General features: G+C 55.4%; 1 protein-coding gene and 1 pseudogene across 1 annotated transcript; one reads left to right on the forward strand and one right to left on the reverse strand.

Annotated features, from left to right (window-relative positions):
- The first annotated feature begins 320 nt into the window (after nt 1-320).
- CLPTM1 (CLPTM1 regulator of GABA type A receptor forward trafficking) lies at nt 321-27651 on the forward strand. Its single transcript, XM_039866180.1, is given in 15 exon segments — nt 321-429; nt 5770-5882; nt 11909-12032; nt 13040-13198; nt 15504-15621; nt 20612-20697; nt 21332-21452; nt 22043-22287; nt 22986-23079; nt 25000-25190; nt 25437-25532; nt 25847-25982; nt 26555-26722; nt 26938-27036; nt 27039-27651. Coding segments are annotated over 15 exon segments (1989 nt in total). The 5' UTR covers nt 321-357; the 3' UTR covers nt 27206-27651.
- Nucleotides 18007-18125, reverse strand: LOC120605385 (uncharacterized; annotated as a pseudogene).

The following is a 27651-nucleotide window of genomic DNA, read 5'->3' on the forward strand; positions in this document are numbered from 1 at the left end:
AAGGACTCGAGGAACCGGCGGGGCGAAGCGGGCAGGACGGCCTAGAAGGTTCATATAACTAGAAGAGGAGGATCTATTAGAGGGGGCAGGAGGAAGCGAGCCCGTGGGAAGCGCACGTGTTGGCCCGGAAATTCCTGTGTCCACTAGGTGACAACGAACGGACTACTAGCAGGGGGCAGTACGGTGGCCGGGCTGGTAGGAAGCCGGAAGCGGCTCTCCCGTGAGGCGTGGCTGAGGCGCTCTTGCCCGGTACGGTGGCCGGTGTGTAGGGCAGAGGGCAAAATCTCGCGCGATCGTGCTAGCGCCGGCGGGGACGGGGCGGTGCTGGCGGCGGGGGCGGGGACCCGGAGCGGGAAGATGGCGGCGGCGCAGGAGGCGGACGGGGCCGGCAGCGCCGTGGTGGCGGCCGGGGGAGGCGGCTCCGGTCAGGTACGGAGGCCGAGAGGGGCCCGAGGGGTTCTTCCCCACCCGGCGGCCTCCCACGGGGCGTGTCCTGCCCCTTCGCGCGGAATCCCGTGCATTGGGGGCTCCTTGCCCAAAGGGACCTTGAATACCGGGCCCAGGCGGGGCCGGGCGGCCCAGGAGGCCGGACAGTGCGGGGAGCGGGACCCCGTTGCGCGTCGGGTTCCCTGCACGCTCGCGCCGGGCGGGCACCAGGCTCACTGCTCGAGCCGGAGGCTGTGGCGCGGAGGGGACGCAGACTAGTACCCAGGCGCCCTGGGTTCTCGACTCCGCGATTCCAGGCTCCGAGACCGTTCCTAGAGTGGTCTGTGGTTCAGGTCTCTCTCGCAGTGCCTGACGTTTGGGCAGTGATTGGTTAATTGGGAGTTTTGTAGCTCTGGGGAAGTCAGGTAATCGTCGTGGGGAAGGGCACAGGCTGACAGACCCGTTTTATAGATGGGAATCCAAGGAACAGAGAGACTAAGGCGCTTACAGAAGGGCCCCCAGTTCGGGTTTGGGGTCTGTTCCGTGTAGCAGTTACCAGACATTGCTGACCCAGGGTGATCAGGACTGGGATGGGTGTGCTTTTATCGTAAACTAATCCTGTGGCGGAAGCAGTCCAGGTGCTGCTGCCTTCTGACCCATTGCCACTTCAGTTAAACTGAGGGTGCAGTACATACTAGCTAGTTCAGGCAGCCACCTTTCAGGCATTTAGGGAATTGGATGGAGTGACAGTGAGGTGCTGTCGACCCACCCACTGAGATGTCACTGACATGTGGGAGGCAGTACAGGGGAGAGCAGCACAAGCTGGGAGGGGAGAGCGAAGCTGATTTTCTCTGTGACCTTGTGCTAGTTCCTTTCTCTCTTTGGACCCTTTTTCCCCAGTGGTAAAAGGAGGGGTTGGACAGGAGGGCAAGGCATGTGATGGGCCACAAAGTTGGCTATGGCCGTGTCCCTGGCTTCAGTGGAGTGGGAGAGAAGACTGACACGTGAAGAATTATAATCCTAGATGACTAGGGTGGTGACGAAAGTCTATGCCAGGGACTGAGGCTGCCAAGAGGAGGGGCAAATAATATCACCTGGGAGGACACCAGGATAAGATTCGTGTGATAGAGCCCAGCACACCTGGTTCGGCGTCTTTAACCGGGGCCTGGCCTGGGGGTGGCCTCAGGAAATATTTTGCTGAGTTAGCAGTGGTCCCTGTCTTCAGGGGTTTCCCAGGCTTGTAGAAAGAGAGTCTTTCCCCCTCTGAGTTTCTGTGGTGGGGGTGATCAGCGAGACTAGGACCCAGGTCACCCCAATTGCCCCGAGCTCACAGATACCCCCTCCCCCATTTTCTCTTGTGCCACCTCTGCTTAAAACCTTTCAAGACTTATTTCTTTGCCCTCAGGATAAAGTACAAATTCTTTAGCAGATCAAGGGCTTACATGGTCTGATTTTTCTTCAGACTACACTAGGATTTTTCCACTTCAGCACCGTTGACATTTGGCTTGGATAATTCTTCAGTGTGAGGGGCTGTCCTGTGCATTTGGGGATGTTTAGCAGCATCCTTGGCCTCTACACACTAGATGTCGATAGAACACACCCCTCCCCAGTTGCGATAACCAAAAACGTCTTCAGATGTTGCCACATGTCCCCGGCGTGTGCAAAATTGCAACTGGACAGAAAGAGCATCGGCCACTCTGAAGCTCTTTGATTTCCAGGAGTGTGCCTTGCCGACTCTTCCTCGTAGCTTTTGCACATGGTTCTCCCTTCTTTACCTGGTCGAGCCTCACTAATTCTGCACATCTCAGATGTTTCCTTGCCGAGGAAGCCCCCTCTGACCTTCTCAGACTGGCTTCCCACAGCCCTCTGGGTTCCCCGTCCCAAGCCCCGCCCACTCCTGGTTGTCACTGTCTTTCTGTCTCCTCCACTGGACTGGGAGCCCCTGGAGGGCAGAACTGGGACTGTCTTGGTCATCACTGTGTTTCCAGCACTGCCCAGCTGAGGACGGGCACAGAGCAGATGCTCAGTGTTTGTGGAACGAATGGGACTTGAGGCGGAGGCTGGGCCTAGGTGGAATTCCCATGGCGGATCCAAGCGCTCGCTGAGGACGTGCTGGAAAGCCTGTCTTCACACTCCCAGCCCCGGCCCAGGCTCATGGTCTCAGCCACTTCCTGGGCCCCTTAGTGGATTTTCCAGGGATTGAGTATGAGGTTGGACATGCAGGTGCAAGGGCAGGAACTATGTCTCAGTCACTGCTGTGTCCACCACCCTGCCGCGGCCTGTGGGGTCCAGACAGGCCTCTGCAGTCTCCTGCTCCAGCCAGCCTGCTCTTCTCGCCATCGGCTCAGATACGTGCCCCACAGCTCCGCCATTCAGCTAATGCGTACTGAGTCCCCACTATCGGCTAGGCCCCATGCTAATGCTGGGGATCCAGAGCCCTGCCCTCTTGGAGCTCACATTCTGTTTGAGGGCTTCAGGATAGAAGAATGGACAGGGGCTAACAGTGAAGGAGATAAATAAGAAAATACATAGTGAGTCAGATGGCAGTCAGTGCCATGAACAGAGATAAAGCTAGGAGGGGCATTGGAAGTGAGGAGTGGATAGCGGGGTTGCAGTTTAAACAGGGTAGTCTGGGAAGGCCTTTCTGAGGAGGTGACATTTGAACAGAGACTTGAAGGAGACGAGGGAGGGTGGCACGCAGATACATGGCGGAAAAGCCTTTCAGGTAAAGGGAACAGCCAGTGCAAAGGCCCTGAGGTGGGAGGTGCCCAGTGCGAGGGAGGAACGGCTAGGAGGCTGGTGTGGCTGCAGCTGCCGAGTGAGGGGGGAGAGGCGGCAGGGGGCAGATCAGGCGAGGCCTTGGGGCCACGGGGAGGACTTTGCCTTCGCTCTGGGGGAAATGGGAGCCGCAGGAGAGTCCCCTTGTTTTATTTTATTATTTTTTTTAGTCCCCGAGGTATGATTTAAATACCGTAATGGTCGCCTATTGTCAGTAGAGAGTTGAATGGCTTTCGTACATCTGTGCAGTGGTACAGTACAGGTGCACTACAGTGCAGTACACTTCCCCGCCCTCAGAACATTCCCTGTCCCTTTGGTAGCCACTCTCTGCCTCCGGCGGTGTTCTTTTTATTGCTCAGTAGTATTCTATCGTGTACGTACATCACAGTCCGTCCATTCCCTTTTCAAAAGGCAGTTGGGTTGTCTCTGGCTATTGTAAACAGTGCTGCTGTGGACGTTTGCGTGTGATCTTTCGTGTGGTCATGTGTCCCCGCCTCCCTTGGGTGGAGACCCAGGATGGGACTGCTGCTTTGTATGGCCAGCGCACGTTTAACTTTTTAAGCATCGACCATGTTGTCAAAGTGGCATCTCCATTTTTCCCAGCTGCGGTGTGCAGTCGTTTCAGCTGCTCTGTACCCTCACCAACACTTGTGACTGTCCGTCGTTTTCATGATGGTCATCCTAGTGAAGTGACATCTCGTGGTGGTTTTCATTTGCGTTTCTCTGGGAGGGTTTCCAGCCAATTCGTCCACTATTTGGGATAAGAGAACAGACCTAGGAGCCGGCCAGATGTGTTTACAAATCCTGGCCTGGCCTCAAGCTTCCATTTCTTGATCCAGAATCAGCTCAGACTTGCTAGAAACCCTTGCTTGGCCCTCCAGTGCTCCCTGGAGCCAGGCCAACTGTGAATGAGGGGTCCCTGTGTCCGTCTGATCTCGCCTGACCCTCGGCCAACTTCTGCCCTGAACCTTTCCCTCTCCCCAGCACACCCCAGCGCCTCGTGGAGGCCTCCCTGACCCCCCAATTCAAAGTAGGGCCCTGTCCCCCACCTCCGTTGCTGTCGTCTCCCCCTGCTTGCTTTCTCCAGAGCACTTTTCCTGTTTACCATTTTTAATTCTCCTGCTTTTTCTGCAGGTGTGTTTCGCTCTATACCCTGAGCTCTGGGAAGGCGGGGCCCAGAGCTGTATGGCCACCACCGGCCCCACTACCTAGCACAGGGCCTGGCACACAGTAGGTGCTTAGGAAATATTTTTTTCAACACACAAAGGAAATCTTTTCTGAACAGAACTTACCAGTATTTTCATAGCCTGGCCCTTGGGTCATAGAGGGGAAGTGACATGCCCAGGGTCTCATCATCGGGGACTGTGAGACCAGGCCCACGGCCTCGGTCTGTCAGACCCAGGGTCTCCGCCCTTACCACAGTGCTGTCCTGTACTTTAGGAGATGATAGGGAAGAGCTCTTGCTGGTGAAGGGGACAGTAGGTGACAAATGACACATCTAACAGACGCTGACCTCAGCTCTCTGGCAGCCCCGTCTGGCCGGGGGTGGGGTCTCTGTCCCTGCTCCCCAGAGCTTTGGGAGCCAGCAGCAGAAGATATTGCAGAGGACCGGACGGCGGAGACCCCAGAGGGGGTGGATTTGGGTGGCTGGGGTGTGCGTGGCCAGCCCTTCAGGGAGCACTTGTTGATTCCACAGGTGTTCCCGAGTCCCTGCTCCGTGCCAGCCCTGGACTGGGTGATGCTCCCACATGACTGACCACGACAGTCCTGGTCCTGCCTCTTAAAGGCTGAGGGTGAGGGGACAGAGCTGTGGGAAGGAAGAGGGCAGGACCGGAGGGTTAGCAGGTGCAACGAGAGGAAGAATTTCCCCATCTTGGGCTCTTCAAATTTGATATCATGAAATTCTCTGCTTCCGAGCTTCTGTTTCTGAGTGAAGAGTCTTCCTCCGGAAAGCCCCAGCCTGCCTGCCCCCTTGTCATCCTGCTGCTGTTGTCCTTCCTGAATGAGGCAGACGAGCGGCTTCGCCTCCCCGAGCCTCCGTGTGCCCGGCTGCCGCATGGGAACGTTCACAGGTTCTGGCCACCAGGGCAGTGTGCACTGTGTTTGCTGCACGCACCTCTGTGCACACACAGCAGTGTGGCGCATGCTCTGTCTCACCTGCTGGTTCAGGAGCTCCAGGAGAGATGGGTGCTGCACAGGGTCGGCCACAGATAAACCTTTACCTTTCAGATAAACCCAAGCCTTGCAGAATCTGCCACCTGCCACGTTCCCCAGCGTCACCTCTTTGCATCCTTACATCCTGGGCTCTGGCCCCAGGGAGCAGTGGACAATCCTCAGCGTCAGACTGTGTCTCTCACCTTTGTTTCTGCACCTGCTGCTTCCCTCAGTGCCTCCTCTGCACTGGCCACTTGCTATATATTAGGTTGCAGCTCTGATGTCCTATCTCTGACCCCCCAGGCTGGACCAGGTCTGCTCTGTGCTCACCCTGTGCCGAGGTGGTACCTAAAACACAACTATGCCTCAGGTTGCATCCTCTCTCCTCACCCTGGCCTCTGTCCTCTGCAGGTGACCAGCAATGGCAGCATCGGGAGGGACCTGCCATCGGAGACCCAGCCCCAGAACCCACCACCCCAGCCAGCACCCAACGCCTGGCAGGTCATCAAAGGCGTGCTGTTCAGGTGAGCCAACGTGGTTTTGGTTTTGTTCATGTTCATTGAAAAAAGTTAAAATGAGAAAAGCATATCATTTCTCGGCCTTTTGGCTAAGATAAGTGCAAATAAGAAAAGCATAAAGAAGTAAGGAAAAAAATCATCGAGGATGATCATAGTTACCATATTGATGGAGTGGCAGAGAGCCTTTTGTTTTTTCTGTATGATAGAGTTTTTTTTTTTCATGTGGTAAAATATACCACATTATTAATATTCTAGGGCTGCTGTAACAAATAACCCAGACGGGGTGGCTTAAACGACAGAAATTCATTTTCTCACAATTCTGAAGGCTAGAATTCCAAGGTCAAGGTGTCAGCTCGTCTGGTTTCTTCCGAGGCCTGTCGCCTTGGCTTGTAGACAGCAGTCTTCCTGTGTCTTCACATGGTCTTTCCCCTGCGTGTGTCTGTGTCCCGACCTCCTCCACCAGTCCTATTGCATTGGAGTCCACCCTAGGGAGCTCCCCTAGCCTTAATCACCTCTTTACAGTCCCTCGCTCCAAATATAGTCACTGAGGTATGAAGACGAAGACATCACCATGAGTTTTGGGGGGACACAGTTCAGTCACAACATGTATGTTACATAAAATTGACCATTTTAGCTGTTTTTAAGTGTAGTGTCGAGTGGCATAAAGTACATTCACATTTTGTACAAGCAGCGCCACCATCCAACGCCACAGCTTTTTTCTCTTCCCAAACTATAACTCTGTCCCCATTAAACACTAACTCCTCATTTCTCCCTCCCCCCAGCCCCTGGCACCCACATTTCTACTTTCCGTCTCTGAATTTGACTGCTCCGGGTACCTCATTTAAGTGGAGTCGTGCAGTCTGTCCCTTCGTGACTGGCTGGTGGGGACCCTCTTATGCGTGGATTCATGTAGCTATTCCTGGGCAGTGGGAGCCCAGGGCCTGCCTTCTCTCAGCCCAGCCTCTGACTGGGCCCCGGAGAGAAACCGGGGTGGGGCTAGGGGTTGGGGTGGGTCTACCGTGGGTTCTGTCTCTGCCCGCCCAGACCTGGTGACAGTCCATTTGCTCTTCTTGCTGGAGAGGTGTTTTTGCAAAATGGTCAAGAGACCAGGCCATGCAGTTATTATCAGCTACAAGGAACTGTAGGACACAGTTGTTTAACACAGCCATGCCCTTGGCTGGAACGTTCCTACGTGGCCATGGCCAGATGCAAGGGGGCCTGGGAAGTGTGGTCTTTATTTTGGGAAACCGAGCACCCTGCCGAAAAGCAGGAGTTCTATTACTGAGGAAGAACGGGACAGTGGTTTTGGGGGGCAGCAACGACTCATCTCTTCCTTGCTATCTTTTTAGTTGTGTCCCCCTAAACTTATAAATAATTCATGCTTATTGTACAAAATAAAACAATTCAAACAGTACGAAAGAGTATAAAGAAAGTAACAAAAAAGTACAACGTATTGGTGGTCATCCCATAAACATGCCCGTAACCGGCTGTAAGTGCGATATGTAAGAATGCTCACAGTTGTTCAAAATAGGAAAAAAATGAGTAGCCCGCTTGCCCAATATAGGGGATCAGCTACTGAAATTTGGGAGGCAGATAACATCAGACTTTGAGAGCACAGGCCTGCTCTGTCATCTCAGCTCCCCGCCTCTGAGCTGTGTGACCTGGTGCCTGAGTTTCCACCTCAGAGAGGAATCCCGACCGTTAGCTCACAGATCATCAAAAGGATTCCATGAGAATGCATGTCAGCTGGGGCACAGGAGCTGGCACACGCTCAGAGCTGGCCACGATTGCTTTTCAGATTGCTTTTGTTCACTGTTAAAAAAAAAAAAAAAAGAGCAAAAAACCTTAGAGCATATATTATAAAGAGGAACAGCCAAGAAATAGCCCATAATTCTCAGCGCAGTCACCGATCACTTTCTAGTTCGGTACAGACCTGTCTGCCTACTGTCCTCTGAGAGCATCACACGGGACCCCGAGAAGCTGCTCTCTTTGGCCAGGACATGCATACGTCATTCCTGACATGTACCCCAAGCTTCTTCAGCTGTGGAGCTTCTGTCCCTTCTGTCCGTTCTCCTCCCCATCGACTCCGTGTCCAATAGGACTTAGAATTTTCTTATATACCAGTTTCTCTTTTTCGTGCTTCAAGCAGCTACAAATAAAGATTATTTTTATCTTTCCTTTTGTTTTTACATGAGCGGTAGCTTATGTTACACAGTTCTGCACCTTGATTTTTTTTTTTAATTAATAATATATCTTAGAAATCTTTCCACATCAGTACATAAAGGAACTTCCTTCAGATGGGCATTTTTAATACAGCCATGGCGGAGGCTAATTTCCTTCTCTTTCTTTACAACTGGGAAGCGCTAAACATTGGTTCAGAGTCTCATCTGGGGTTATTAAAATAGAATTTAGGATTTTTTTCAGGCGTGTATGAACTCCCTGAAGCTTCAAAGAGATTGCGCTGAAATGGCCTTTTTGCGGGGCAGAAAGTCCGTGGTTCTTAGCACATCCTCAGATTACACCAGTGGTTACCTGGAGAGGGGGCGGGATGGGAACTGGGCAGGTAAATGGGGTTGAGGGGAGAGTTTTCATTATACATCTTTTCATATCTTTAAAATTTTTTCCTAACCCTATTTGAGGTGGGAGGGAGGATTTAGTCTCTTTTATTTGCTTACTCTGGAAAGTTGCAAAGCGTTAGGTGAGGGCTTGTCCCCTGTAGGCCTGGCATCCTTGGGCAGGGCTTTCTGTCCTGGGATGCATGGATGGAGGGCAGTGTCCATGAGGTGTCTGAGAGAGTCTCCAAAACTGTGGGAATATGGGTACACGCATGTTCTTCACGGGGCTGGGGATCTAGAATCCTAAAAAAGTCTGGTCTAGTCTGCCTTGTTTTACAGAAAGGGACTCAGAAGTATAGAGGGGTGTAGACCCCCGTAGGCCACACACTAAGCCAGGACAGAGCTGCCTTTGGACGTCCCTGCCCCCAAACTCTCCCTTGGTGTATTCACTCAAGCGGGAGCCTCTCTTGGAGGCGGAGGGGTCCCCAGAGATATCAAATCTAGACCGTCCCCAGCCATGTGCCCTGGGGACTCCTGGGGAGGCAGCGGATGGCTCAGCCGGGCCGTGGCCCCTGAGACCCCTGGACTTCAGGGTTCCATGGCTTCTGCAGGCAGAGACAAGTCCTCGCACCTGATCCTGTCCTTATGGTTTAGGGCTCAGGAAGGAGGCACCCCACCCTCACTAGAATTCCTTCCTACTGTTCTTCCATTCCAAAGTTTTATGTACGGCTTTTTCCTATAATGAAAATAACAATAATAACTAACACTTCTACTTACTGAGTTTGTATCAGGCTCCATTTTAGAGGATATATGTATCGTTGCATATGTGTGTCTCAATGCATTTAATGCTTGTAAACAACCTTACAAGGTAGGTAACTTTCTATCCCCATTTTGACTGGAGGAAACAGGCCTAGAGAAGAATCTGCCAAGGTCACACAGTAAGTGTCAGGCAGAGCTGGGTTTCAGATCCAGGTCTTGCTGCTTAGAGGTGGGCATTTAACTTCTTTGCTACATAGCTTTTATACCCGTAATTAATAAGTGTTTTTCTCATTTAATAATTAAATAGCTGCTGTGTCTGAGAGGCTTGAATTAATACGATATTTATTTCTCTCTCACGTACCCGTCTGGACGTGAGACCAGGATTCTGCAGTCTTCTGTGACCCAGACCCCTTCCTGCTTTTTGTTCTACCATTGCTAGGTGTTGCCCCTAATCCTCATGGCCTAAAATGGCTACTGAAGATCTAGCCATCACGTCCACATTCCAGGAGGGAAGATGAAGTCAAGGAGAGGGATGTTTTGCTCTTTAAGGACATTTCCCAAAAGCCCAATATAACACATTTGTTTTTCCATTTTATTACCAAAACTTCACCCCGTGTCCACACCCAGCCGTAAGTGAGGCCGGAATCGTCTTTGCTCTGGGTGGCCAAGGGGTTCAGCTGAAATTTAGAAGTTTTCTTGTTGAGGGAGAAGGGGAAGATGGATGTTGGGGCACAACTATCGATCTGCTGCAGTTTCGCTTGGGGGCTTTTATATTATTCATTAAAAAGAAATGCAGAAAGAAATGCACGAAGGAGGTCCGCTACTGTATCGGTGTCGATCCTTTTATGTACTGATTCCGCGTGCTGTTTTTATTGTGCAGAATTTCCGTATCGCGTTTTGAAGTTTTTTGTTCTGTTTTTGCTTGCCTCTACCCCTGCTCCCCCAACGAAAGGAATCCATTTTAAAGTCTGACGTGTATCATTTCATATCTTTCTCTGCATATACAGGTTGGGTGCGTTTTGTTTGTTTGTTTGTTTGTTTGTTTGCCCTTTGTCGTGGTGAACACATGTAACATACAGCGGACCATTTTGAGTGGACAGTGCCATTGTGCTGCCCTCACCGCCATCCATCTCAGAACTTTTTCACCTTCCCCAGCTGACACTCTGGACCCATTAAACACTCGCTCCCGTTTCTCCCTCTCTCCAGCCCAGGTTTGCTGTTTTTCAATGTAGTTTGTTACCCAAAAATGGACTCTTATCTGTGTACCTACCTTCATCTGGCCTTTTTCTTTTAACAGCATATCCTGGAAATACCTTCTGTTCAGTTACAGTTCGAAGACCGTGTAATATTAGGTTGATTTAGTTTTGTGAATTGAGAAACTGACTCTTAAAACATTTATTTTAACTGAGATAGAGTCATTTCGTTTTTGTTTTTTCTGTCATGTTATTCTGAGTATGATACTTCTGAAGCTCCCTCAGAGTTTTATAACACATTCTGAAACTTCAGCGTTCCACTGAGTTTAAATGTCGATTTTGCTTTCCACTGGTTCTCACTCCTAGTGTCTCTTGTCCTTGTGCACCTGGCTTACTTTTGGCTGTGTGTTAATCACTATACTTGGGAAATTATTTATAGGAATAATTTCAGGCCTAGGATGAACACATTTTCCTCTAGAGAGGACTCGCTTCGCTTCTGCTGGCTACCTGGGGTGTGACCCATCCAGGGTCTCCCTGTGCCAGGTCCCGAACTTCGGCCACGCCGACCTGGTTTGCGACTCCCGGGGAGCCGGGCCCTGGCTGCTTCCCCTTGTCCTGGGCCTGGAGCCCCGTGGTCCCTTGGCTTTTTGTAGGGTAGGCATGTGGTTACCTCGCGTAAGCCTTGGGCTAGCATTTCTTTCTGTCACCTATCCAAGTACTTAGCAAATGTTCTCAGTTTTCACAAAAAGAAGCTTCTGGTAGCCCTTTACTTCTTTGGGTTCCAATCTTCTCTTCAGATTTTGCCTGGTGAATCTTCAGTCATCCATCTTCGGTGCTTTTAAGAAGACATATTTATGTAGGTTCGTGTGTAAACTTGATTAAAAATGTGTGAAAGATAACGTATGAGCAGTATATCTTTTTGCTATATCAAGATATGTAATTATATGTATATTATTAATATTGATATTCTCCGTGTATTCATTTTTATTAAGCTTTTCCAAGTCGTTTCCAGCAGGAGAGTTGGTGCGAATAACCTGGCCCGCTGCTGCTAGCAGTCAGGACGAACCCACCTTCTCCCGCTCCATTTTTTAAGTTGAAGTTCTACAATGTTGCTCTCTAAGGCCCTGGGCCTCTAAAATGCTGGGATTCCAGATCCTTAGGATCGTCTCACTCTGGGGTTCCAGGGGCCTGGCACATTAGGGTTCCCAGGTCTCAGCTTTTGAGGGTCCCAGGCCCTGTGGCCACCAGGAGCTCCCGGAGGACGCCGTGGGAGGTCTGCGTAGAGACCAAGGCCGTGCCAGATTCCCGCACTAGCAAACAGTGGCATCCGGGGTCTCTCTGCAGTCATGGCCTTGGGGGCACCTTGTCTTCTCACCAGCCCTGTGACTGCCTTTTCAGGGACCCTCCAGTTTGGTCACCAGCCCCGGGTCAGGCCCTCGCAGGTGCTGAGTCAGAAGGCGGTCACGTGGAGCCACATCAGAAAGAAGAGGCTGTAACTCACCACCTGCCCTGCTTCTCTCCCCAGGATCTTCATCATCTGGGCCATCAGCAGCTGGTTCCGCCGAGGGCAGGCCCCTCAGGACCAGGTGGGCCCCGGAGGAGCCCCGCGCGTCGCCAGCCGCAACCTGTTCCCCAAAGACACTTTAATGGTAACCGCCGGCTGGGAAGCCAGAAACGGGAGATGAGAGCTTGGGGGAGGGTGCGGAGGAGTGACATGGGCAGTGGCCCGGTCCCTGGGCACTGTCAGGCTCGTGAACAGGTCCAGGGATGAGGCATTCTGGACCTGTCACTCAAGTGACACCGTAAGGAAAAAGTAAATTCTTTTGGTTTTGTGGTGGTGCCGTCTCTGGGGAAGAGGGACATCTAAGGAGTCACTCAGTTGTTTAAAAACTATCTGAACAGGGTCCTTAGCATCTTTTATTTCAAAAGTACGTTCAGACTGTCACAGTTGCAGAGGGAGGTGCGCAGGGGAGGGAAAGGAAGGGTGAGGCCGAGAAGGGGTGGGGAGCCGGGCAGAGGCGGGCTGAGGGAGCACCCGGAGCAGCCGGGTTCAGGGACACCCACGGCAAGTGTTGAGACCCCAGTGATCCCAGCTCCCCCCACCTCTGTGGTCCTCTGCAGCTCTGGGATTGTAGTTGGCAGGGTGACCACTCTCGGCTGTTCTTTGTCAGTAGGCCTTCAGGGCGCTGGAGAAAGATGGCCATGGCGTCTTGAGAAAGGGAGTTCTCGGAGGCCCAGCCGCCCTACACGCTGTGTTCTCAGTAGCCGGCCGATGCTCCCGCAGGCCTTGGCTGTGCTTAATCCGTAAGCCTACAGCGCTCTGAGCAGGAGGGCCACAGGAAGCCAAGAAGGGAGGGGATAATTCAGGGAGGTGCTGACCCTCCCTAACCCCAAATTCCTACCGCCAGGCCGGCCATTCTTCAGTTCTTTTGCTCATAGACGTCACACACTCAGACCGGACAGACGGGGTAGAGGTGTGAGAGCAGAGAAAATCTATCCTCCCAGCTGCCACTCTTCTCCTTGCCGACCCCGGCTTCTTCCCACAAAGTCGCTCACATTAGTACCCCGAGCGCTTCCCTGGCTCGTCGTCTCCTCCTCTTTAGTCAACCTCCCGAGGCTCCTCAGCAGCCCTGAGTCCCCTGTCCCCTCCCAACAGAACCTGCACGTGTACATCTCAGAGCACGAGCACTTTACGGACTTCAACGCCACGTCAGCCCTCTTCTGGGAGCAGCACGACCTTGTGTACGGTGACTGGACTAGCGGCGAGAACTCGGACGGCTGCTACGAGCACTTCGCTGAGCTCGACATCCCACAGGTGGGGACAGCCGCCGATCCCTGGCCTCAGGGCTGCGTGGCTCGCGCTGACGGGCCTGACCTTGAACCAGCTCCCGGTCCTACAGCCTGGAGCGTAGGTTTCAAGCCTGGCAGTGCCCTCGGTGCACGTGCCGTGTGGCCACCGGCAGGTTCCCGAGGTCTCTGGGCCCTGGCCTCTCCACATCTGCATATGGTTTAAACCAGTGAGATTAGCGATCATCCTTGGGGGTGTCCAGTCATCACTAGTTTGTCAGGCGGCCCAGTTTGAAAATAACAGCATTGATTAAGTGCTTGCTGTATGCTGGGTACCAAGCCAGGCCAGCTGTTCCAAACCTCCCAGCAACCCTATGAAGTGGGAACCGTTATCTCCATTTGATTCATGAGAACACCAAGGTACAGAGAGGTTAAGTGACTTCCCCAAGGTCACCCAGCTAGTGAGAGATTTCAGCTCGGGCTGTCTGGCTCTGGATCCTGGCAGCCCCAGGTTCAAATCCTGTCCACTCTGAGAAGCCCTTCCTGACACTCAGGCTCAGGTAGCCACCCCCTCTGGGCTCTCCCACCCAAGCCCTGGCCACTCTGGGGGGTTGGTATTACCTGGACATGGATCTGTCCCCACGACGGGACTGAGAGCCCTACGAGGGTAAGGCTGGGACTGTCGTCACTGCTGTGTTCCCAGCTCTGCCCAGCACGGGGCTGAGTGCAGAATCAATGAATGCTGAATAGTCAGTTAATTTGATGACTCAATGAAGTTGACATCTCCTTGGGGATGCTGCCCTCATTCATTTCTTCCTAGCAGATCTCAGCGGGTAGGAGGGACACGTCTGCTCTGCCTGTTTCTCTTGGTCTTTCGGGGTGGCTGGACGCAGGGTGTGGTGGCAGTCTTCTGAGGCAGATGGGCTCATCCGTGCTGAAAGGTGCCTCCCACCTACTCACGCCCAGCCCTTGGGGCCCGCCCAGGTCCTGGTGAGCCCGGGGTGGGGGAGCGAGCTGGACAGCGAGGGCTGCCCTCAAGCACTGGCACCTGACCATCCTTCCCAGCTTTCGGGTGGGAGGGTGTCTCAGTTGTACCTGATTTTAATTTATGGAGGTGACCGAGTGAACACACAGAGAGTCCAGTGCCACTGAAAGAAGAATTCATTGCTTACATTTCCCGAGAGGAGGGGGCCCGCCACGCCACACAGGGCCACATGGGGTTCGAGCAAGAGCAGAAGGAGCGGAGGTGCCTAGGTCACCTGCTTCATTGGGGCTTCTGTGGGCAAAACGAGATGGGGCAGTGGAAATGGCCTAGGACTGGCTAGTCTGGTCTCTAGATTTCTGGTACGTGCCCTGGGTGACTGAGGGCAGCTAGATGTGTGAGGCAGATGAAGTAGGGGATAGGGCTATAGACTTGGGGTCAGTTGGTTTGTGTATAAGAGACGTGTTGCATGGCAGGCGAGTTGTTTTTCATCTCTGGGAATTAGCCCTACAGGGCCATTTTCTGTCTAGCCAGCTGGGTCCACTGAGATGTTAAAACAGCATGAAACATAAAAAAGCGATGAATGCAGAGGTGGACTCCAAAGGCAGGGAAGTGAGGAGGGCGCGGCGTGGCCAACCGAGTCCCATCTCCACAGGAAGGTCAGGCGGAGGGCTCAGGTGCGCCCTCACCACCCACCCGTGCCCCTCATCAGTGTCCCCATCTGTGCCTGCTGGGAGTGAGCATAGTCCCCACTCTCAGGCAGGAGATAGGGGTAGAGGTACGGGCAGAGAGGCGGGACGCCGATGGCGACAGGCGGAGCTGCCCGGAGCCCGCAGACGGGGTTCGGATCCACTCACTCACTGTGCGTCTCGTAACCCTCTGCCTAAGCCCCCGTCGGCTTGCGTGGGAGGTGGGGGTGAGGTCTTGGCATGTTTAGGAATGAGAACCCGCTGGGCTGGGCAGTTACCATTCGAAGTGCCCAGAGCAGGGTCCGGGCCCTGCTGTTTGACTGTTGAATGAACTAAGGTCGCTGACATTCCTTGAGCTCCTACTGTGTTCCCGGCTGACCTGCTGGGTGCTCTGGGGTGATCCCGACAGCACTGCTAGGCCTTCAGCCCTGATGACCTGCATCCTGCCGGTGGGCACTGAGGTCAGCGACGGGAAGCCCAAGGCCACACAGCATGGCATGCCGGAGCTGGGATCCGAACCTGAGTGTCTGTCTGACTCCAGTGTTTGGCTCTTAACCACTCACCTTCACTGCCTGCCGGCCTGAGAACAGGGTGGGGAAGCCGCTGGGGTGTCTGTTGGCAGAGGCTACAGCGGTCCCTTCTCCCTGTCTGCCCCCTTGCAGAGCGTCCAGCAGAATGGCTCCATCTACATCCACGTCTACTTTACCAAGAGTGGCTTCCACCCAGACCCCCGGCAGAAGGCCCTGTACCGCCGGCTCGCCACTGTCCACATGTCTCGGAGTAAGTCAGCCCCCGCAGCCCAGACCCCCGATCGAGGCTCCGGCAGCCTGGACACTGCTGGTGGTGCAGGGCCTCTCACCCCAGGTCCACAAGGGCAGGCGGGAGCCCTGAGCCCCGGGAGCCCAGGATTGACGGGCCGCACATGGGGCCTCTGTGGACACCTCTCGCGCAGATGGGAGGTCAGTGGGCTTAGGAAGAGCAGCTGGACAGAGAACTGTTGAAGGGGAGGTGATGGGGCCGGCTGGTGCGCAGTACTGGGCCTGGCAGAAGTCGATGCTTAAGGATCGTCTGTGACTAGGCGATAGGGTGACTGACACTCTAGAACTGCAGTCCCCAACCTTTGTGGCACCAGGGTCTGATGCTCCTATGAGAATCTAATGCCTGATGATCTGAGGTGGAGCTGAGGCCATGACGCTGGCTCTGGGGAGCGGCTACAAGTACACGTGAAGCTTCGCTGGCTTACCCGCTGCTCACCTCCTGTGGCCAGCCCAGTTCCTAACAGGCCATGGACCGGTACCGGTCTATGGCCTGGGGTTGGGGACCCCTGCTTTAGAATAGTCTGTGAATGGACGATGGATTGATTAAATGAGCAGAGGGAGAAGGGAGGAGCTTTGAGACTTTTTTCATCCAGTGTGAGCTCTGATCGCATGTGTCAACTCAGCCTGTGTGAATGGGTGGTGCACGTATGGACTGTCCTTAGAGTGTCTTGTGGGACAGTGCCTGGCTCCCAGGTGGCCCATTTGCACAGGTCCTGCATAGCTGTGCTGTGAGCGCTCGTTCCCGGACACACACCTCCGAGCAGTCCCCTGCATTTTCAGAGGCAAGGTGCCAAGGGCCCTGGCACTGGATAAGGTCCCCCATTCTCGTTCTCGCTGACCACTGGCTGGGGAATCTCAATCAGATGGACAAACCCTAGGACTGTGAGTGACCCTCAGGAAGCCCTGAGTCAGGCTGGCCATTTGTAACAACCTTATATTGAAACAGGTTTTATCTGCCCAGGGCATCTTAAAAATATTTTTAATCTCTTGTTCCAAGTACTGTTGATCTTTGAACAATGCAAGGGTTGGTGGTGTGACAGCCCTCTGCACAGTTGAAAATGCACATATAATTTTTTTACTTCCCCAAAACTTAGTTGTCCCTCGGTATCTACAGGGACCTCGGTATCTACAGGGACCTCGGTATCGTTGGCTCCCAAAATCCGGGTCCCATATATAAAATGGCGTAGGTCAGTGCACACTGTCGGCCCTCCCCCTTACGGATCAAAAACAATACAGGTATTTATTTTTAAAAATCCGCATAGAAGTGGACCTTCGCAATTCAAACCCTTGTTCAAGGGTCAACTGTGTGTGGTTTAAAATTCAAATAATTAACAAAATAATGAAACTCATAAGTCTCCTGTTCCTCCTTCTCCCCCGCCCCCAGTTCCCATCCCCCAAAGGCAGCTGCTTTCAAGTTCATTTAGGCATTTCCTCTGCTGCTTAATCCCCAAAGCATCCAACAACAAGATAGCACAATTACTTGGTTTTTCGGTTTTAGATACTATGTCTTGACCTCCTACTCTGGAAGAGGAAATCCCAACACAGGAACATAATTTCGATTAGGTTAATATTCAGCGTTCAGGTGACTTGGAGTGTGTGACTCTTATTTACATCTGAACTACACAGCGAAAGTAGTTTATTTTTTCCTTCCTGTCCAGCTTCTTGTTTTCCGTGAAATTAATGAGTCTTGGCATGTTTTACTCGCTCTTTGTGTCTTTGTCCATTGTTTCTTGACTGGCAGTCATAGGAATCTGTCCCGATATTTGAGTTTCAGCAGATCTGGAGAAGCCTTTCTCAGAAAGCTCTGTTCCTCTCCTGTGAATTTTGTTTATTTTATTCTGCCTGTGGATTTGGTGACAATCCATCGGCCGTTTCGTGTGGCACAGTAACAGATGTACTTCTGTTCGTGCGGGTTAGGTCTTTCTACTTCTTTTGGTACAAAAACATCCCAAAAGATAATAATTTTTTTTTTGTTATTATCTACACTGGATGAAACAAAATGTTGTTGACTCTATGCTGGTCCCCAAAACTGATTTGGAAAACTCCTGCTATGTGTGCTGAACACTATTCTAGGTGGGTGTGTGTGCAGTGTGCTCTGCGTGATGACCTGTGCACTGTGAGCTGAGGGGCTGTCCCCACAGACGTCCTCAGAAGTGAGATTTGTCAGGGGTCTGGGGTACATGTGCCTGACGCTTCAGAGGTTGCCTTGAATGTGACCCAGGTGGGTGGCTGCTCGTGTGCATCATCTTTTTTTTTTTTTTTTTTTTTAGGCAAGGCCACCCTTGGTTGACCTCACAAATTGCAAGGACCTCACAGATTGCAATCCCTTATATTTTTCTATTTTTTATACTTACAGCACCTGGTCTTCCTAGGTGGTCTCCCATCTAAGTACTAACCAGGCCTGACCCTGCTTAGCGTCCGAGATCAGACGGGATCGGGCACATTCAGGGTGGCGTGGCTGTAGATCACGTGCATCTTCTTTATCTCCATCAGTGCCAGTATTTTGTGGTTTTGTCTTAGGCGAACGTGATCCGTGTCGCTGTGTGGCCAGGTAGTGTTTCTGGTCACTATGTCAGATGTCGGCGTTGTCTGCAAAACAATTTACAGCTAGTGGACCTGGAAAGCCCACCAGAATCAAGATCACTCAGGCTTGCCTCATAGCCGGGACCCCTTGGAGCTGGCCACCCGCCAACTCCAGGGCAGAGCATGAGTGAGAGCAGAGGAGCCCCCCTTGTCCCCAAAGGGCCAGCAATCAGTACTTTAGAGCAGCACGGCCTCCTAGAGACATAGTGCCAGCCAGAGTCATTTTAAGTTTTCTAGTGGCCACATGAAAAAATAAATAAACTAAAAGAAACCATGAAGTTAACGTTAATAATAATTTTATTAAAGTCAACACATTGTCATTTCAACATGTAATCAGTATAAAAATTAATGAAATTATCTTACCTTCTTTTTCTTCTTCTGCACTAAGTTTCAAAATCCGGTGTGTGTTTTCCGCTCCCAACACATTTCCATTTGGGTCAGCCGGTTGTCACTGCCCACTATCCTCACGTAGCTGGCAGCCACTGCCTTGGCTGGTGCAGCTCTAGAATCTTTAACGTTGAGGAAAGAGGGCTCTTTCCTCCTCACAGAAGCCAGGTCTGTTTTTATATTATAATCTCATCCAGGTCCTGCCAGGTTGTAGAATGTTCTCCACCGGAGCCAAAGTCTCCTGCACCCTGTCCTCCAGGCCCCTAGGTCCTGGCGGACACAGCTCCTCCCTCCCCTGGACAGCCCCTCCTGGGTGTGGAACAGCAGCGAGCATGTCCCCTAGGATTCATTCTTCAGATTGCCCACCCTTGCTTGTTTCCTGCTCCCCCTGGTCATGGGGGCGAGGTCTCAAATGTGTTAATAGTGATAGAAGTAAGGGGTGGGCTTAGTGTTAGCAGTAAGAGCAGCAGGTCCTGGGCCGAAGCCCTAAGTCCGTTCCTGGAGTGTTTTTGAACGTGAATGCATGCACGGGGTCCAGAAGCCCCGAGCCCTGGCTCTGGATGGGTGGGAGGGATCTATACTCTGTAGTTCGTGTAAATGGGACGTGCAGGGATGCTCCGCCTGGCTGGGCTCTGAAGAGCAGAGAGTTTACAGTGGTCCTACCAAGAAGTGGTGGGGATTTTAGCACCATTTTCCAGAGGAGGGACTGGGGCCCAGGGAAATGACGTAGCTCACCAGCGTCCCTCAGCTCATGGGACATACGGCCAGGATGTGACTCCTGGGTCCTCCTTTTTGCCAGTTCCCTCTCCCATTTTCACATCTCTCCTGGCCTTTGGGGGCAGGATGGAGAAGTCACAGGAGGGGCAGTCTGCATATTGTCCTGGCATAAGGCAGAGCTGAAGAGTACCCAGGCAGGGTCGTGGGGAGATCGTGGTTCAGGGGGCAGAGAGCCTGGCCTCCGCAAGAGGAAGTGAGGTCCACTCCTGCTGGGGGTGTAGAGTCCCAAAGTATTTCTCACACTGGTGGCTCCGGGCCTTCTCTGGAACTGTCCCCAGCCAGCCTGTTTACGTTCACATATTCTACTAGTTGTCACTGGGCACCTGTGCAGGGGGTACGCCAGTGTCCAAAGCAAACCCTCCTGGGTTGAGGGGACAGACAGCAAACAAGTAAATTGGCAGTGATGGAGAGCTGTGAAGGAAATACGGGGAGGAACATGTCTGGGGAGCCTCCTTGGGCGGGTGGGCACGGACGTCCTGTAGAAGGGGGACATTTAACCAGGGACTCGAGAGTGAGAAGGAGCCAACCAGGAAGGTTCCAGCCGTGGTGGATACGGGTCAGGGGGACGGAGCAGCGCATCTGAAGGCCCCAGGCTGGCACATTTGAGGAGAGAGGGGTGAGGTGGGCGAAGGTGGCTAGGGTGAGGCTGCAGGGGGTGGGCGTGAGCATAACAGTTCCCCTGCTCGAGCAGTGGGAACCTCTGGGCTTCAGAAGCAGCGGGAGGGCGCAATCAGACAGTTGGTTTAAGAGTTTTCAGCTGCCGTGCAGAGAAGCCATATGGAGGCACGGGCTCCGCCAGCAGGCCGGTGAGAAGGGGACTGTAGTCGCCCGGGAGGGGGACTTGGTGTGGCTCAGTGTGGGGCCCTGGAGGTGGCAGCTGTGGTTGGAGTGGAAGCATGTGCTGGAGCGGGTGTCCTCAGGATAGGCAGGATGGAATGAACGCAGCAGATTCTGGAGCCAGAAGACTCCATGTTTCTGCCCGGAGCCGTTTGGTGGCTGTTGGTATCACTGCAAAGATGGGGAAAGCGAGGCCGCTGAGGCTTGAGAAGGCAGGCAGCTCAGGCCTGCTGGCCACCGCTGTCACCAGGTGGCAGATGGAAGAGTGGGAGCCGGGAGACCGGTGGGCAGCTTTTGGTGGCAGAGGGACCAGGGACCAGCAGGTCTTATGTCCACTCCCTCTCCCCTGTCCCTGCCCCTTCCCGCAGTGATCAACAAATACAAGCGCCGGCGATTCCAGAAAACCAAGAACCTGCTGACGGGAGAGACGGAAGCCGACCCGGAAATGATCAAGGTAAACCTGAGGGGCCGCCGTGGGCGCTCATCTGGCCCACCACCGTGCTGCCGTGGACTCGACTCGGTCAAGCCTCCTCGCCTCTCTGAGCCTCAGTTTCCCTCTCTGGAAATGGTTAAGAAGCAGAGCTTCCTCTCAGGGAGTTGGGAGAGTTCCGGGGGAGGGGGGTCCCATCGCTGTTCCCATTGTCAGATGGGGAGACTTGCCCGAGTGTCATTGCCAGGAAGTGGCAGGGTGGGATTCACACCCAGGCAGCCAGGCCCCCAGCCCAGGCTCGGCCGGACACAGAGTAGAGACCCATAACCGGGCTCCCATGGGAATTCTCCCTGGCTGGCTGGGGGCCAAGAGCCTTCCTCTCCCTGCAAGGAGGTCCCAGGCAGGAGGTCCCTGAGTGTGCAGGCCGCACGTGGTGCCGGCTCTGCCGCCCGGCATGCAGTTCCATCCGATGTGCAGGCCCAGGCTTTCTGCTCCGTCAGGCGGCTCGGGGTCCGGGGTCGCAGGGTCTGCTGTAAGGGCGGGCTTGGGGCCGGCTGGGTCGCTGTGGCGGTCGCTCTTCTGCTGTCGCAATTGTCACGGGGCCCTCGAGGAAGTGAACAGGTGCCTCTGAGCCCTACCCCCTCCATTCTTCCCTCAGAGGGCTGAGGACTATGGGCCTGTGGAGGTCATCTCCCACTGGCACCCCAACATCACCATCAACATCGTGGACGACCACACGCCGTGGGTGAAGGGCAGCGTGCCCCCGCCGCTGGACCAGTGTAGGTCCCCAGCCCCCGGGCTCCTGACCAAGCCACAGCCTGGTCTCCTGGGTCTCCTGGGTCTCCTCCGGGCTGGGTCTTTATCTCCCAAGCTCCCCGCCCTGCCCCTCCCCTCCTAAACCCTCCCTTCCTCGCATACCCTCTGTGACTCCAGCACTGACCACCCAGTATGCCAAAACCGGTCTGCGGACACGGCTCCCACAGCCCACAGTCTGTTTTCAAAAAATATGCATCAGTTGCTGACTTTTAAAATTGGGGCAGCATCTTTTAAAAACCCAGATTTCTGACTTCTTTGACAAAACCCTGACATGTGGTCACCCATGGGGCAGCCGTGGGCTGGAGCTGAGCCAGAATCGTCCCCTTCATTGGGGCTTGCCTGGCTGTTCCTGCCCTGTCCCCTTCATGGGGGTCAAACGGCCCTTCAGCTCCTCATGGTGCACCTGAAAAATGTCCCACCTTCCAGTCTCTGTCAGGGGGTCCCATCTCAATTTGCCGCCTTTGTCCTGGGAGGCCTGAGGGGTCTCTCCACCCTCACGGGTACCTGCGATGCCAGCCCAGGCTGAGCGGCGCCCTGCCCTTTGCGCCCGCAGACGTGAAGTTCGATGCCGTGAGCGGCGACTACTACCCCATCATCTACTTCAACGACTACTGGAACCTGCAGAAGGACTACTACCCCATCAACGAGAGCCTGGCCAGCCTCCCGCTCCGCGTTTCCTTCTGCCCGCTCTCGCTCTGGCGCTGGCAGCTCTACGCCGCCCAGAGCACCAAGTCACCCTGGAACTTCCTGGGTGACGAGCTGTACGAGCAGTCAGACGAGGAGCAAGACTCCGTGAAGGTGAGGCGGGGGCCGGGGGCTTCCCAGCGCCCTCCTGGGCTATGGGACGGGAAGGGGAAGTAGGCCAGCCGGAGGACCGGGGACCTTTGGCTCCCTTGCCCGGTTTCACAACCTCTCAGGCCCCCTCCCTGCCTTCAGCCCTGGCTGCCCCTGGGGATCGCGTCTCCAAGGCTTCTGCGGTCCTCTTCGCCGCGGCTTTTCTGTCCTCCCGCCCAGGCCCTTTAGGTCCGGTCCTGCCCCTGCCTGCTTCTGTCCCATAGCTCGTTTCTCCCGGACTTCGGGCTCTGACTCTCTGCTCCCTGTCACTTGTGTCCTTGACAACCGCCTGGTATCTCCCTCCTCCTCTGCCTGTGTCTGTGATGTTGAGACTCGGGCCGTGCCTGCCTGGGGCTGTCGTCCGCGTTGGGCTCCGCTCTGACTGTCCTCTCCGTCACGCCGCCTCTCTCCCCGTCGCTGTCTCTGTCTCGCCATCTCTCTCTCTGCATCGCTAGCCTGCCTCTCCACTTGCCTCTCTCTCACGCGCTTCCCTCCCGGCCAGTGCATGCTCTCCCTCTGGGAAGCCCAGGGGTCGGGTCTGTAGAGAATATCAGCAGGTCCTCTCGGGGTCCAGGAGGAGAGAGGGGTGGGCTAATGCAGGTGCTGCGTCAGTCAGTGCCCTGGCGAGGGCACGGCAGTGCTCACGGGCACCTCCCCCCCAGGTTGCCCTCCTAGAGACCAACCCCTACCTGCTGGCGCTCACCATCATCGTGTCCATCGTCCACAGTGTCTTTGAGTTCCTGGCCTTCAAAAATGGTAGGGGCGGGACCCTGGGGTCTATGAGAGGCTGTGGGGGGTGGGCAGGGGACGGGAGGGTGCCTGGTGGGGGGATAGGGCCTGCCCCCTACCTTTTCTCTTCGTTCCGCCTAGGTCCTCCCCCTATCTTGGGTCTCTCAGCCCCTCTCCAGAGGTTTAGTGAACTGGTGAGGGCGATGGCCCCAAAACTCCCAGTCCAGAAACTCCCATCCACTAGGCATTGTGCCAGGGGAGGGGCCGGGCTGGGGAACTCCAAGGCCAGGAGCAGGGAAGCCCCAGAGCTGCTCCCATCACCCTGCCCAGCAGGCTGCCCACTGGGGAAGGTCCCTCAGAGCTGGGTGGGTGGGGCCCACCTGAATGGGAAGGTGACAGCCCTGTCCTCAGAAGGCCCCTAGGTTCCAAAGACCAACAGTGGTGATGGCCAGGGTTTGAGGGCTACTGGTCACGTGCCAGGCACTGTTCTGCGGGCCGTCTCCAGTGAGCTCGTTGAGTCCCCGTAGTCACAGCCCCGTCAGGAAGCTCGTCGTTACCCCTACGCTCATGGCGAGGAAGCAGGGGCTCAGGGAAGTTAGGTAACTTGCCTGCAGTCACACAGCTCCCAATGGGTAGAGCCAGGATTCGGACCCAGGCGGCCAGCTCAGCACCCACCTTCATCCTCTGGGCCCTGCCAGCCACTCATTCCTTCCTGCAGAACCCAGTCTAAAGAAGGCCTGCTGCTCCGCAACTTCTGGAAGTGGCGGTAGTGACAGATGTTATTATTATCAAGACAACATTGCCATGGCTGAGCATTCCATTCTAGATTGTCACATCAAAACTGAACAGAGACCTAGTGAGCTGAGTCAGCTGGGGTCCCTCTTTTCCTGATAAAAAAGGCACAGAGAGGGTGGTCACTCACCCAGGTCATGCAGGGGTCTGGGTCCTGGGCAGGCCCCACTTTACACCAGGCTTGCTGCCTCCCTGGTCTGGAGCAGGACTCAGATCCCCTCGCCAGAACCCCGTCTCCACGTGTGTTCTTCCCGGTTAGGATTGGGGGCATTCTGTGAATGTCCCTTCAAATCTCAGGGTCTGAGCGGGAGCCTGCCGAGTGTTCGAGAGCTTTGGAATCAGAACCAGGGCGGGGCGGATAGCCAGCGTTCACAGCCCTCAGTCACCGAGTGCAAAGCTGGCCCTCTGTGACCTCGGGCCTGGCGACGCCTCCCTAAGACAGGCGTTTGCGGGGTGGCCTCCTCTGGCTGCAGGTGTTCGACGCTCAGCCAGGCAGGGTCAGACAGTGCTGTTACCTCCATGTGGCTACAGGACAACCAGGGCTCAGAGAGGGGCTGACCTGGGCCCCTTGGGCGGGGTCCAGCAGCCGTGGAAGGAGCTTCGGTTTCAGACCAGAGCCTGGGGCCCCTGCGCGTACCCCAGATGTTTGTGGGCCCCTTCCTCACAGTTTCGGGACCGTGGGCTGGAGGAGGTCCTGAAGCGTGTGTCCCAGGTCTTCTCATCCGGGGAGGTGGCCCGGCACGAGGGTGGACAGCCTAGATCTGGTGTCACACAGACCCAGCTTTCATCCAAATTCCGCCAGGCCAGGCTCTGAGGCCTCAGGGAAGTGGCTTCTCTGACGGCCCTTAGCACCTGGCAGGTGGTGAGCACTTGGGATGTGGCAATGGTGGTGGGTGGTGAGCACTTGGGATGTGGCAGTGGTGGTCATCACCAGTCAAGGGACTGCGCCCTGGGGGTTGTTGGGCGTGAGGACTGCAGAGGTCCTGCCTATCCGGTGCTCCAGCAGAGGCTTTACATGGGAACGGAGAGGCATGTGCACCCCTCCCCCTTGGCCTACCCAGCACCTCCCCAGGGGCCTGAGGAGGGTGGGGCCTGAGGGAGCCACAGGAGGCACTTGGCTCAGCCTCCCTGCTTCCCCCCAACTCTCGCACACAGACATCCAGTTCTGGAATAGCCGGCAGTCCCTGGAAGGCCTGTCTGTGCGCTCTGTCTTCTTCGGCGTCTTCCAGTCTTTTGTGGTCCTCCTCTACATCCTGGACAACGAGACCAACTTCGTGGTCCAGGTCAGCGTCTTCATCGGGGTCCTCATCGACCTTTGGAAGATCACCAAGGTCATGGATGTCCGGGTAAGGCCAGGCTGCCATGCTGTTTTGGGGGCCATCAGAGGTGGGGGGGTTGTCAGTCAGCCAGACCCTGGAGCTGGCCCTGGGGGTTTCCCAATGCCTGCCACACTCCCAAGACCAAGGGGGTTTTCACACCAGGGGATTTTTCGGGTCACATGGGGCAGGGGAATTAGGAACGGTGAGGAAGGACAGGCATGAGGGGCGGGACCCGGCATGGCAGCCGACCACGGCCTCCGTCCCTGTCTGTAGCTGGACCGGGAGCACAAGGTGGCAGGACTCTTTCCCCGCCCAACGTTCAAAGACAAGTCCACATACGTCGAGTCCTCAACCAAAGTGTATGATGACGTGAGTGTCCCCCACACTGGGCCGTGGGGAAGGTTTCCAAGCACCACACACTCCTGGGGTACCGGGGTATGGGCAGGTGGGGAGGGGCGGGGCATCTGCCTGTTGACTGACAGGCCCACGCTTTATGGCCTGTCACACCCTCTAGTGTCACCCACCTGCCTTGTATACTTCCTAGCTGAATCCAAAGTTCCCAGAGCCACCTGGAAATTCCCCCAGGCCGACCTGCCAGACCAGGTGTGGGTGGGTGAGGATGAGGAACGGCTGCCAGGTGGGGCCCAAGGAGCCGGGTCCCAGCCCCACCCTGTGCCCCACAGATGGCGTTTCGGTACCTGTCCTGGATCCTCTTCCCACTGCTGGGCTGCTATGCCGTCTACAGCCTCCTATACCTGGAGCACAAGGGCTGGTACTCCTGGGTGCTCAGCATGCTCTATGGCTTCCTGCTGACCTTTGGTGAGCAGGCCTGGCCCGCCAGTTGGGGCAGGTGCCCAGCAGATGTCCCTCCGCCCCACTGGGCCGCACTGGGGATTCAGCAGTGATCAAGTCAGCCTGGCCCGGCCCTCCCGGGGCTCGCAGTCCAGTGTGGGAGACAGGGACAGCCCGGGGTGGGCAGGGGTGGCACATGGGGAGCCTTGAAGGGATGCCTGGTCTGGGCGTCGGGGGGCTTTTGGGAGGCGTGAACAGTGCATTTCAGTCCTCGTTCTCAGGGGAACCTACAGAGAAAACAGCAGACGAGTGACTTACAGCATGTAATGGGTGCAGGGAAGGGGTTGAGGTGAGGGGTACACATCAGAGGGTGGTCAGGGAGACCCCTCCCAGGAGATGTGTGAACAGCCCTGAAGGGTGCCAAGGAGGGAACAGTGCAGAGGCCCTGAAGTAGGGTGTGCCTGGGGGTTGGAAGCGGAGAGGAGGCCAGTGTGGCTGAAGCAGAGTGAGTGAGAGGAGGGAGGCCGGAAGTGAGGTCAGAGGTCGGGGTCAGGACGTCCCTTTCTCTGTTCATGGGTGTCCCCTCACCACCATCACAGGCTTCATCACCATGACACCCCAGCTCTTCATCAACTACAAGCTCAAGTCTGTGGCCCATCTTCCCTGGCGCATGCTCACCTACAAAGCCCTCAACACCTTCATCGATGACCTGTTCGCCTTTGTCATCAAGATGCCCGTTATGTACCGGATCGGCTGCCTGCGGGATGGTGAGGCCTGGCGGGCGGGCCGGCAGGGAGGCTCCCAGCGGAGCTACGCGCGGGCTGGACCCGGGGCCCTGGGCTGAGGGAGGTGCCCTGGCCCCAGCCCTGCCCGGGGACCCAGTCTGAGGGACTTGGCCAGTCTTCGCAGGACTCCCCACCCCACGGGACGGTGGGCCGGGCCGGCCCCTCCCTCTCACACTGCCCCCTCACCCCACCCCCAGATGTGGTCTTTTTCATCTACCTCTACCAACGGTGGATCTACCGCGTCGACCCCACGCGGGTGAACGAGTTTGGCATGAGTGGCGAGGCCCCAACAGCAACAGAGGCCCTCCCACCCCCACCCCGGCCCCTGCCACAGCCACCACCGCCGCCGCCAGGGAGGAGGCCTCCACGCCCCCGCCTGCCAAGCCCACCCAGGGGGCCAGCTCTGCTGCCACCGAGCCCCAGGAAGACCCTCCAAAGCCAGCACAGGACAAGAAAAGGGATTAACCATTCCTGGTCCTCGTCCGCTCTGGCCCCTGGTGACCAGCGCCCTGCCGCCCCGGGCCCTTTACTTCTCCTCCCTGTCGCCCTTTCCCTGGACAGATCGGGCCGGGGCGGCTGGGGGCCCCCTTGGACCAGGGCCCCATGTGTGGTGTAGGGGCCGGGGCAGGCCAGAGCACGTGGTTTGTAGAGGCGCCATCTGTCCGTCTGTTCCTGTGTTTCTTCCAGCCATCTCGCCCCGCCAGCCCAGCACCATTGGGAATCATGGTGAAGCCGAGGCGGCGCTGCCGAGGGGGGTGGGCCAGGCGGGGGAGGGACCAGGGCCCCTTTGGGATGCTCATGGCCATCCATCATCTTGTCCCTCGTCCCCCGACCGCCCCCTCCTCTCAGACCGCCGCCCTTTAACACAGTCTGGATTTAATAAATTCATGTGGGTGTTTAACTTAAACTCA

This window comes from Pteropus medius, unplaced genomic scaffold (genome assembly GCF_902729225.1).
Source record: "Pteropus medius unplaced genomic scaffold, Ma_sr-lr_union100, whole genome shotgun sequence".
NCBI classification, from domain to species: Eukaryota; Metazoa; Chordata; class Mammalia; order Chiroptera; family Pteropodidae; genus Pteropus; species Pteropus medius.